At 47.2% G+C, this 11603-nt stretch overlaps 4 protein-coding genes across 4 annotated transcripts, besides 19 other annotated features; all 4 read right to left on the bottom strand.

Annotated features, from left to right (window-relative positions):
- Positions 1-36: part of a sequence feature (CT-rich) that runs on past the window's edge.
- Positions 1-5516: part of a sequence feature (heterozygous, non-Esmeraldo-like haplotype) that runs on past the window's edge.
- Positions 273-308: a repeat region.
- Positions 396-3953, bottom strand: Tc00.1047053509331.110 (hypothetical protein, conserved; the record flags this gene model as incomplete). The annotated part of the gene is made up of 1 exon (XM_811688.1): positions 396-3953. One exon carries the CDS (start codon positions 3951-3953, stop codon positions 396-398), a length of 3558 nt encoding a protein of 1185 aa, XP_816781.1.
- Positions 3909-3948: a sequence feature (A-rich).
- Positions 4011-4032: a sequence feature (AT_rich).
- Positions 4169-4227: a sequence feature (A-rich).
- Positions 4341-4371: a microsatellite.
- On the bottom strand, positions 4403-5299 carry Tc00.1047053509331.120 (hypothetical protein, conserved; the record flags this gene model as incomplete). The annotated part of the gene is made up of 1 exon (XM_811689.1): positions 4403-5299. The coding sequence occupies one exon, from the start codon at positions 5297-5299 to the stop codon at positions 4403-4405; it is 897 nt and encodes a 298-aa protein (XP_816782.1).
- Positions 5517-5771: a sequence feature (areas merged during assembly that could not be assigned to a particular haplotype. This can correspond to areas where the two haplotypes were merged or to regions with more than two copies in the genome that were merged during assembly.).
- Positions 5749-5783: a microsatellite.
- Positions 5772-11603: part of a sequence feature (heterozygous, non-Esmeraldo-like haplotype) that runs on past the window's edge.
- Positions 5773-5836: a mobile genetic element.
- On the bottom strand, positions 5869-6579 carry Tc00.1047053509331.134 (trypanothione synthetase, putative; the record flags this gene model as incomplete). Its single annotated transcript, XM_811696.1, has 1 exon — positions 5869-6579. One exon carries the CDS (start codon positions 6577-6579, stop codon positions 5869-5871), a length of 711 nt encoding a protein of 236 aa, XP_816789.1.
- Positions 6756-6793: a microsatellite.
- Positions 7069-7094: a microsatellite.
- Positions 7301-7371: a sequence feature (A-rich).
- Positions 7416-7458: a microsatellite.
- Positions 7512-7641: a microsatellite.
- Positions 7732-7789: a microsatellite.
- Positions 7820-7869: a microsatellite.
- On the bottom strand, positions 7884-11324 carry Tc00.1047053509331.150 (permease-like protein, putative; the record flags this gene model as incomplete). The annotated part of the gene is made up of 1 exon (XM_811690.1): positions 7884-11324. The coding sequence occupies one exon, from the start codon at positions 11322-11324 to the stop codon at positions 7884-7886; it is 3441 nt and encodes a 1146-aa protein (XP_816783.1).
- Positions 11366-11391: a microsatellite.

The raw sequence follows: 11603 nt of genomic DNA on the forward strand, positions 1-11603 counted from the left end.
CCCTTTCTATTTCTTTCTTTCTTTCGTTTTTTTTTTTCCCGCAGCAATTTTCTATACCACGTAAATCATATGGAAACGGTGGTTGGGCCCGACAAGGAATACCTGCACGGAACTGTCTCTGTGTGTATCCCCAGAATGAATGAGGGGAAGGATGAAAGGAGCGAAAGGCCACTGTCACCGTCAGAGCATTCACCCACTCACACATCTCATCACTTCTAGGAAAGGGGTAACTGTAGGAGTTAAATGTGCATGTCCATACGTATTTTGCAACGTCTTTTCCTTTCTTTCCTTCTTTTTTTTTTTTTTCCCGTTTTGGTTGTTTATTGTACTCACCGCATGCAACAGTGGTCTGAAAGCATTCATCAAACAGCAGCAGCTATTTTTGTGTGATATCATCATTCATCTTTACCCAACTCTCTTTCCTTCTGCCCCACAAGGGATGAATCCACGTGGAGGTCAAATTGAAGGCCAATCACTTCCGAGAGCTTCTCCACCTGTCGAGCACTAAGTAACGCAAGAGAACGCATGGACGGCAGCAATGCAAGTTGATCCTCGTGATGCTGCACCAACTCCAGTGTTCCAAGTGCTCCTTTTTGAAGTGCCTGCAGCGCATCATGCGCCTGGCAGAGTTGCCCCAGTAGAAAAAGCAGTACGCTGTCCAATCCGGTCAGTTCATTAGCAGAAACATCGGAGTCTTGGAGGAGCGACGTCGATGCTGCCTCCTGCACAAAAAGTGTCACGCAATGCTCTATGCTCTCACGAAGCGTGTCGAATGCATCGGCGGTGGAGCACGCGGTAGCATCCGTCTTGCTCTCCAACAAATCTATGCGTTCGTTCAGCTGTGCCTTCCACACCTCATGTTCATTCATATTATTCTCAGGGTCATCATTCTTGTCGTCGTTTTTCGTGCCAATATGATTTTCTGCGAACTGCTGGGCAGCGACTGTCTTGGCAACTTCACGCTGCAGCACCATTTGATCCTCTTGCAAGTTTTGCAGAGTAGACAGCATGGAGTGTGTCTGCAGCTCCACTTCCACAGTAGCGCTCTGCAGTGCCTTCAGGCGCTCATCAAATTGCACCGTAAGCTGCTCCATTTCCCTCTTGTGGTCCTTACGACTTTCTTCCTGCCACCGCTTACTCGTCTCCACCACCTTCTCCTGCTGCAACTCCAAAGACGCCAACCGCTCGGCGTGAAGGCGCTGCGATGACTCATAAGTCTCCATCTGCCGGGTGAACGCATTTCCGTGTGTGTCGCAACGGGCTTCCAACTCATGGAGATGCTGCTCTGCTTGCTGAACCCTCTGTTTGACACGAGCTATGGAGTCATCCGTGTCCTTGCGTGAAGCAAAGGCACCCTGCAACGCCTCTGCCACCTCACTTAGAAGCTCTTTTTCGTCTAGGATGGCAGACACAAGACGCCTCGGCCCGAGTACCTCACGTAGGCGGTCCATCTGCAACTGCAGGCGTTGCATTTCTCTCTGTGACGCTTCCTCCACTTGTTGAGAGCGGTTTTCTGCCTCCTCGCTAAGCATCAGACGCAACTTTTGCATCTGTGACGAGGTATCTTCACGCAAACGATGTAAGAGCTGTTTGAAGCGGTCCACCTCCTCCTGCATGCTCGCACGCATGTGGTGCTCCACATCCTCCCTTTCATTGACAGCGTTTCTCTGAACATCATCCACGCGACGCCGCAAGTTCTCCAATTCCCGTTCCAGTTTTTCATGCGTCAAGACGGATACCAAAGGCTCGGACGGCGAAGATGGTGATGACAATCTCTTTGCATCCTGAGCTACCTGACGCGCCACCGTGTCCAATCTGCCCCCCAGTTCCACTACCCTTTCAGTCAGCCCCTCCGAAATTACGTCCAGCGCATTTTTGGAGGCAAAGCGTTCATCGTGTGTCTTTACGGATGCATTAAGCCTATCGATGAGTGCTCTTAGTCCCGTAATTCCCGTGCTGCTCTCCTGCTGGGTGTCACGCACAGCCTGAAGAACGCGCTCTTCCACGCTCTGCATTCCGACAAAAAACTCACGCCGGAGGTCTGAGATCTGCCGAGCATCCGTCTTCGCCATGGAGGAGGCGTTGGCTTGAAGCTGCTCGTGAAGCGTTCGCAGCTCCGTTACCGCCTGAGAATTTTCTTCTAGTTTCACCACACACACGTCCTGCACGGTTCGATGCACCGCGTCTACCCGTGCACTCAGCGGTGGCAATGTACTCGTGCACCTACTGCTTAGTTCGTCCAGCGTCACACGCGTGGCGGCGTGGTGTGCCTCAGCCGCAGCTAACTTCTCGTTGAGCTGACGTATCTGCACGGTGCTCTTTTCATGCTCATGTGAAAGCTTCTGCAGCTCCACGCCGATGCGGGCAAGCCCTTCACGCGTTTCATCCTCCGCCTTCTGCGCGCATGCGGCGGACTCCTTCGCAAGTGCACGCGCCTCCTCGCTCGCTGTGAGGGCCTCGCGGAGACGGTCCCCCCACTTCTCCACGTCTCCCTTTGCGCTTGTCGCGAGTTGGTCGACATGAACGATCTGGTGCCGCATCTCCTCCGTGACATCTTGGAGACCATCCAGTCGCTTCTCCAACTGCGCTACTCCCTTGCGATACTTCTCGGCAGCGGCATCATGCGCACGCACCGTTGCTGTGAGTCGATCACAAATGGCGCTGCACTGCTGCTCAAGTCGCTCCTGCGAAGCCGTCACGGCCGCAAAAACGTCATCTTTGCTCGCTGTGCTCTTGCATGCCACGGCGATGCGTTCCGCCACTGTGGACTCTAACGCAAGTTGGGCGGCAGTCATACGCTCCTCACCAGCCTGTGCGTTCTTTGCGATGCCATCTCGCATCTCACGACGTGATGCCTCCAACTCCCGCTCTAACATTGTCACCTTCTGCACAATGCGACTTTCCATGTCGTTAAGGACCCTCTCGTGCTGCCGGCTTCCGTGCGAGATGGCATCGACCGCGGAGTCAAGCTGATCCACACGCCGGAGGACATCCTTTTCCATTTGGTGAAACAATCGCTCCGTGGCTTGCGCAACTTCTGCGGTAAAACCGCTGGACTCCATCACTTTCTGCAGCTCACCATTAAACATACTCTGCACGGCTGTAAGGCGTAGTCGCAGAAGATCTTCCATTGAATCCCTGGCGGCTTCCCGAGCAACAGAGCGCATGCGCTCCATTCCAGAATCAATTTTCACCCCCACCATCTCACGAAGAACGCCATCCAGTCGTGTTTGCCGATCCTCCAGCAATCGCTTTTGTCGTGTCACGGCGGATTCCAGCTCCTCCACGCGCTTGACAAGATCGGAGGAAGTGGAGGCAGCGACCGCAGGGGTTGACGTGGTGGGAGTGTGGACATCAACACCCGCCTGTGTACGCCCAGTCGGTGTAAATGTGGAGGTGGATAACAGTCTTTTCTCCAGCAGTCTGACGGTTTCTGTCAGGTACTCATTTTCCCTCTTGAGCTGCTGAAACATGGCCCGCATCTCCCCCATCTCAATGGAGAGGTGCCGCTGCACATCGCGGATTCCGTCCGAGCGGACGGCTTGCTCGGTCTCAAGCTCCGTTAGACAGTTCTTCACCTGGGACTGCAGGCAGTTTACCTTGTCCTCCAGCTCAGCCTGTGATGAGATAAAACGTGGTGGGACGTCTAGCGACGACACGTGAGGGGTGTCGAAGGCTGATGATAAAAACTTCCGTGCATTTTCGTGATTCGCCTGACGCTCATTAAGACGGTGCAGCGCTTCCTCCGAGGAGCGGATTTTCTCCTTGAGGGTCGCCCTCCAGTCACCACCCGCACAGTTCATTCGCCGCGTTCCGTTGAAATGCACCTTGCAAGAAGGGAGAGGTGGGATGGGGGTTAGGGGGTGAAGTGGATGCAAGGAAGAAATGCATGTATGCATACACGTATGAAAAAAAAAAGAAAAATAAAAATAAATGAACAACAAAAAACACATCTTGACGTGTATGTACACAACGGGTAATTCATACGTCACCGTCCATCTCCTCTTGGCTTTTTTTTTTTTTTTTTTAATTCCTTTCGGCGTACACTCTCAAATGCATGCATACGACCATCACACAAAAGTGTGGAGCGCAAAACACACACACACACACAGAAAAAAAAACAAGAAGGTAGGAAGGGGTTGCAACACCCTCCAAAGAGAAACCAAGTAAAATAAATAAATAAAAAAAGCAAAAAAAAAAAGAAAAGGAAAAGAAGGAGAAAAAAAAGACATAATTAGTAAAATAAAGGTGCTTACAGTGACCTTTACCGCCCTGTGAAACTTCCCTTTCTTCTTCCTCTTCTTCAGTTGGACGACTGAGATGATGCGGCTGGTAGTGAAAAAACAAAACAAAACAAAAACAAAAAAAAACCTGGCACTGCGGGAAATGACACGAGCGGCCTTCACATGGAGAAGATGTCGTCTTCCATGAATTCCGATCCCACTGCACACCGTGCCGTTCCGGCCGTGCCTCGCAGCGTAACATGCGGCCGTTGGGAGTTACAGACATATGCTGCCCCTCCTCCCTTCAAAATCATTCCCTCCTCGTTTTTTTCTCCTTCTCTTTTGCATGGCGTCACAGACGGAGAGTCCGCGCCAAGCACAAGTCCATCCGTGGAAGAAGGAGCAGCAGCGTCAGCAGCGGAAGCAGACCGCCGCAGGCAGGATTGATTGTGAATGGGCGTGCCTCCCAAAGCTGGATGTTCCCCGACTCTTTTTTCCCTTTGCAGAATTGTCGTCGCGTCACGAATCGCTGTTGCCACGGCTTTTATCTCAGTAGTGAGCCCATGGAGAGCCGTCACCTGCGCCTGATGACTTTCGACCAGAGCAGAGAGGTGGGAGAGGCTATGAGAATTGGCAGCCAGATGCTTTTCCTGATGCTGCAGGAACTGTACCAGTGAAGAAAGTGCCGATGCAGTTTCCTTATGATGTTGTGATGACTGAGAGAGTGTGGCCTGAAGCAAAGCAGCATCACCCACCTGCGCCTGTGTGGGCGGTGCCGTCGTCGTTATTGGCGCCACGGGCGTTGCCATCTGTGAGCTCCGTGACGGCTCTGACGCGGGTGGAACCGCCAGACACGACCGCCGCATCGTCGCCGGAAGCGGGTAGACGTTTCCAGCAGCTACGGAATGACATGAGGGTGCGCCGCAGCGCACTTGTGTGGTCCGCTGCGTATAACCTTCAGCCTGTGTCCCCATTGGTGTATTGACAAATGAATCACACGGAGTGTTTGCGGCGTGTCTCTCCGCTGCGGCACCCCCGCGACGCAACTGCGCCACTCGATGATGTGCACCGTACATGTGACGTTGTTTTCCCCCCTTCCGGCTTGTGCTTTTTTCTGCTGCTTTGCTGGTCCAATCCCGCCACAGGAGAAATTTGTCAATACAAAAGAAAGTGAAATGCAAGAACAACAACAAAAGGATAAATTCCCCCAAAACATCCAGCCCTCATGACACCACGACACACATACAAGCAGACAGAGAAACACCACATGGAATGATAAAAGGATAGGTGTAAAAGCAGAAAAAAAAAAAGGATAAAAAATGAAAGGAGAATATTCACCCGGGCGGCTGGCCGAATCCTGCAGTTCATCAATAGTAGAAAACTAACCAGATAGGAATAAGAAAAGGAATAAATGGAATAAGAATGGATCCATCATATCCTCAAAGTGTAACAGCAGGTAAGTGTATATATGTATATCTATATATTCTAGTGGCCTGCTCACTGTATTCGGGTGAGATGTGTAGGCATATATATATATATATATATATATATATATATATACCTGAATTAAGTTCGTTAACTCTCCTCTGCGATCATTCTCTTCAAAAGCTCCTATAAAGATACCCACAGAAGGTGAAATCCGTTCTTACAGTGGACGGAATGTGAGCGTCTCACGTCCCGTAAACCATGACCACAACTGCTGTGCCACATACTTGATGCGTCGACAGCGTGGAAGCGACGGTGGACCAGAAATTTGCGGCGACACCAGAGGTGGCTCCCCATCCAAACGGTTGGGTCGACCCGGGAAGACGATCCACCCACGGCACTCGACATCGGGGTCACGGATATAATACCGACCATCAACACATTCCAGCGGAAACTCAGCTGAAAACGTGTCCTCGCCCCAATCATGAAAAAAGCGGTTTTGATCGGCTACATATACATTCGTCGATGTAACGTGTGTGATGAGGCCCACGTGACCCACAATGTTTTTCCTCGAACCCGGGTAAACAATCAGGCTGTCGGCCACCGGGGGTTCCTCTGAGCCCTGCGGAATGAATTGACACGGCACCGCAGTGCCCGTGCACACGTCCTGCACCTCCCGTAGATGGATCAATTGGGCGGCAAAATCATACTGCGGCAACGCCAAACCCTTGCGGTAAAACAACCAACGTCTAACAAATTCCACACACTGCCACTTATAACCCATAAAGTAATGCTGCACATAATGTCGCTCGCTTGTAAAGATGCTATCGGAGCCGTTGCTGTAGGCGGGGATCCGGCCAGGCGCAAAGCCACAAATGCCATGAAGGGGCACGCACTGCCGGTTCTGTCGTGTTATTTTTTCGGTTATCATTGCAATATTGGAAAGGAATCGGGTTGCGGAAAAAAGTGTTTTGTGTGTGTGTCTCTCTCTCTCTCTGTGTGTGTGTGGAGATAAAAGGAAAAAACAGCAGCCCCAGGACGTCCTCCAAGGAATTGCGACGACTCAAACTCCACAACGGCGCTACAAAAATACTCATTTGCCACGAGAAAAAAAAGGAAATACAAAAAAAAAAAAAAAAAAAGAAGGTCCGGAAGGGCAGAAAAGAGGGGGTGCCACTCATCAGAGCGCTGCCTATTTCCATCGAGACTTACAAAAGTTACAAATACTGTGCAACCATACTTGTGTGCGTTGGTAAAAAAAAAAAAATCATTCCATTTCTTCCATTCCCACATCGGCTGCCACTATTCTCCTCAAATCTTTTTTTTTTCCTCTTTAATTTGTCCATCGCCAGCAATAAAAGAAGGACAATAACAATAATAAAAGGGGGTGCGCTCCCAAAATTTGCCCACGCACACTCAGAAAAAAAAAAAAAAGAAAAAAAAGAAGCGGGGAGTCAAAGATCGCGATAAAATTCACATAAAACTACCGCCACTCGTGCAAGGCACATGCCGCCCCATTTTTTTTTCTTCTTCTGTCTTTGTTTAAGTATATATAAATATATTTGTACGTACTTGTGTGTGTATCATATGTCTCACACAAGACACATGGCTGATTTAAACCAAATCCACGCAAAGGAGAGGGGATTGGAGACAAAATAGAAATAAAAAGCAAAAGAAAAAAGAAAAAAAAAAGATAATTTTAATAAATATAAATATAAATATATAGGCGGTACTGTTGTTTAAGCCAAACAATACGCCACAGCAATGAAAGAAAAAAAGAAAAAAAGAAAAAAAAGAAAAAAAAGAAAAAGCGGGCGCAATAAAATAAATGTCTCTCTCTCTCTCTCCCCCCCCCCCCCCCTTTATATATGTATATATACGCTTACATGTACATAGTGTACTAAATAAAAATAAAAACAAAAATTGACTTACACACAGGAATACATTTAAATAAATATATAAATATAAATATAAATATATGTATACATACACACGGGTGTAAACGTCGTGCTAACAGACACACACACAGACAGAAACAGACAAAAGGATTCTCTTTTCTTCTTCAGATAAAAACCAAACAACGAAAAACAAAGAAAAAAGAAAGAAGAAAAAAAAAAAAAAAAGAGAAAAAAAAAAGAAAAGGCAACCTCGTTCCCTTATTATTTTCAATCGGTGGAAGAAGGGGTTGGCGGGCGGGCGGGTGGGTGGGAGGGAGGGAGGGAATGAACATGTTTGTTACAGGCTCCTCAACCCCGAACTAATGCATTTATTGGCAATTGTCCTGAAAGGAAGCATGGAGCCAACCACCGCAGCAATCATGCTAAGACCAAAGAGCACACAAACTAACTCGTAAGGCAAAGTAAATCGAAATGGCAAAACCATTACCTCCACAAGCTGAAGTGCCAACGTTACTCCCACAATCGCCCCCACAACCACACCAAGTAAAAAGGCGGAAAGAACAATACTGAGGGCCTCATAAAGAATAATACGCGCAATTTGCCCTTTACGGCATCCCACTGCTCTTAATACCATAAACGTTCGAGAATTCAAACGCACATTGGCCACAAACGTTATCCAAAGCATTAATGTACAGAGGGAGATGCATATAACGGAGGTAAAATAAAAAAAGTACATAATAAATTCACGGATAACCCTCAAATCCTTCAACATCTCATGTGTATCACTTGCTGAGTGAAACGTCAAATCCAAATGTGCCTGAATTTCATTCAAAAAAGTAATACGTTGTTTTGTGCTAATGTTTTTTCGCAGCCGTACAAATAGTTTCTTTTGCCTAACCTCCGTCACGGTGCCTGGTGCTAATGTAAAATTCTCGTTATCCCCAAAATCCATGGCCCAGGGCTTCACCAGTGTCTTGAAGTAACTCCGTGGCAGCAGCACCTCACTGTCGATCAGTTTGTTAGGGAAAGGCGAGATGTCGGGAAATCCTGACACACGCCTCATAAGGCCTCGTGGTTCAATACCAAATCGTGTCGTTACAATCGTATCTGAGACGCGGTAATTGTATTCTAATATCATGCTGCCTCCAACTTCAGTACCCATACTATCACGAACTGCAGACGACACCAAGGCAGGTATAATGTAGGTTTTCTTGTTTAATATATTTGGCAATTCTACACCAAATGGAAGTCCTGTTCCAATGATTTGACCAACTGTACCGGAAGGCAAAGGTTTACGTTCGTACATACTTCTCACCAAATCATACTTACCGTCCACTGTAAGTTTGTAACTGTAGCGGGAGTCTTTAGCTTCTTCCATAATGTATTCTGGAAAAACAGTATTAAAGAAATGTTCAGACACCGCCACAATGCACATGGGGTTACGTGTTCCAATAATCGTACCTATTCGCGACGAATGAACCATTTGAGGGTAATTGTCAAGTGGAAAGCTGTGATATGCCCACTGTTCCACATACAAACCACGTCGTTTCTCCAGAAAAGCATTTAATTCCCTCTCGTCCAAAGGCACATCAAATGCGGAAGAGGCAATGTTGATATCGGCACCGTTCGTAAGACGCGTCATATCCTCAGAGGCATTCGACAACATCACAAACATCACACCGGAGGAAATAATGGTCCCAACACTAATCAACACCATCATAAAGGCCTTTGCATTACGACTTTGGTGATCATATAAATTCTTCTTAACAATTGTTAATAGTCGCTTTTCATTTCCCCACACCATTAACCAAAGAAACACCAGCTGAATGTACGGCTCTGCAACAGTCACAATAAAACATATACCCACCACCATAACGACAAGTACAAGGTTTAATAGTAGGAACAAAAGCATCATGTTTTCAAAGATAAAGCTGAATGGAATCAAGTAGTAAACAATAAACCCTGCCACGACAAGAAATGCTCCAAGGATCAATTGCCACGTTGAAATGCCCATTTCCTCCAGCTTAACCATCACAACCTTCGTTTCGTTTGACACCTGACGGTATACATCCAAGGCATCACGCAAACTACCTCCAAGGACACGTGAGAGAAGACCCCAACCTGTTAAAAGTGGCAGGACGAGGCCCAATCCAAGAGACAAAAACAATGGTATCAGCGGGACGAATAAAATGCGAGGTGTTGCCGCCGTGAATCGGGAGAGTAGAGACTCAATGAGGGCATTGAGCCCCACAAGAAAAGCTCCTCCAGTGGCTAAACCGGGAATAATAAAGGCCAATGATTGTGTCAATAGAAGTATCACAAGATGAGTCTTGTTCAAGCCTTGGGCTCGTATCATGGCAAATTCAAATCGACGTTCCTCCGCATTTGTGTTTAAGAGTGCATAAAACAAGAGAGCACAAAGTGCGACAATTCCAATCACAAAACATGTGAGAGAAGAAACAAGTATAATCTTCAACATATCAAATGAGTCCATGGCCTCAGACAAGGGGAAATATACGGTACCGTTGAAGTCCAGACCCACTCCCTGACGCATAATGACATTGCTTCGCTCCACCATTTCCTTTGTTCGATCTTCCGTTGGCAAATAATAAATATTACTTCGATCTGTCATGGTGACCGCAAGGGTAGGCACCTTTTCCAAAATATTAAACTGGGAGAGCATGGTGGGGATACCAAACATATCCATGGTCGAGGGTAAAAAAATTCCCCTTTTGGGTGTAAATGATTGAGGACCAAAAGAGCAACTTTGTTCGGCAAAGGCAGGTATAAGTTGCTTGTAGTCCACAATCACAATGTTCCCTAAAGCGGAGGGGTATTTCCCACGTGCACTATAAATGCCATCCACAACACTCACAGAAATATCAAAGTTTAAAACGTCCCAAACGCTGATGGACTTTTCGGTAATACCGTTCGTTTGAAAAAAATTGTAAAGCAAAATGGAGTTCACGTCGCTACGAGGGGTGGGTTTTTCTATACGAAACAACGTTTCATTTTCACTACGCATGTCATCTTGGAGGAGAGGTTTGGGTGAGAACTGAATGTTTATACGATCCCCAAGGTTTGGGCGAACATTCAGATAATCCAAAAGGGAATAAAATACATGCGCCTCCGAAAATCCCGTGTTACGATGTCCCCAGTCCCTCCCGATGCCGATTTTACGCTCTCGCTCACTGTCAATGAGAAGAACATTTACTCGTGCCACTTCCGTCAAGGGAGAAACGCTGTCATTGTCATTGGTAAATACATTTTTATGCTTGCTGGCCTCGCCGCGAAAGATCCAGCGTGGTGTAGCACCTTTTACATAGGGAGAACGCTCAAGTCTTGGGCCCATGTCGGTGTAGTTAATAAACGGGAGGTCAACGCTTCCGCCCATAATGACCATATCCATCTCCCCCGCACTTAATTCTCCGAGACGCAGAAGAACATATGGAACTTTCCAAATGCCTAACAAAACAGCTCCAGAAAAGAGCACAAGAAGTACAACGGCCAGAACACCAATACAACAATTTCGTGGTCGGTGTATTAGATCCGAAATTGTGTAGAGGCAACTCAGACGTAGAATGGCGCATAGCGAAAAGAAACCGCGTCCTGATAACCCTGACTTCTCCCGAAAGGAACCAGAAAAAAATGGCTCCGACGGGGAATCGTGCAAACGACGAGAATTGTTTGGATGTTGCCGTATTAACCGTGTGTCAGGGCGGGAAGTATCGGATGAATTTTGGGTATCATTAAAAGGCGCATAAAGTGCATTCCGCATTTGTGAAACGGAGAGACAAGCGAAGAGAGAGAGAAAAAAAGTAATTTAATTTAATTTAATTTTATTTTCCCCTTTCGTTGTTTTTTGTCTTTTTGTAAGTGTGTGTTTTTGTGTTTGTATGTGAAGGAAGGGGCGGTCGGTGGCAATTCTTGTCTTTTACCCTCCCCGCTTTTTTTTTTTGTGTTTTGTTTTTCTTTCAAATAATCTCAGTTTTTTTCTTCCCTACGATTTCTATCTTTGAATGCTCCTAAATAGTTTGTTTGGGTGCCGCTAACACTT

The sequence above is a fragment of the Trypanosoma cruzi genome, genomic scaffold (genome assembly GCF_000209065.1).
Source record: "Trypanosoma cruzi strain CL Brener 1047053512997 genomic scaffold, whole genome shotgun sequence".
NCBI lineage: Eukaryota > Euglenozoa > Kinetoplastea > Trypanosomatida > Trypanosomatidae > Trypanosoma > Trypanosoma cruzi.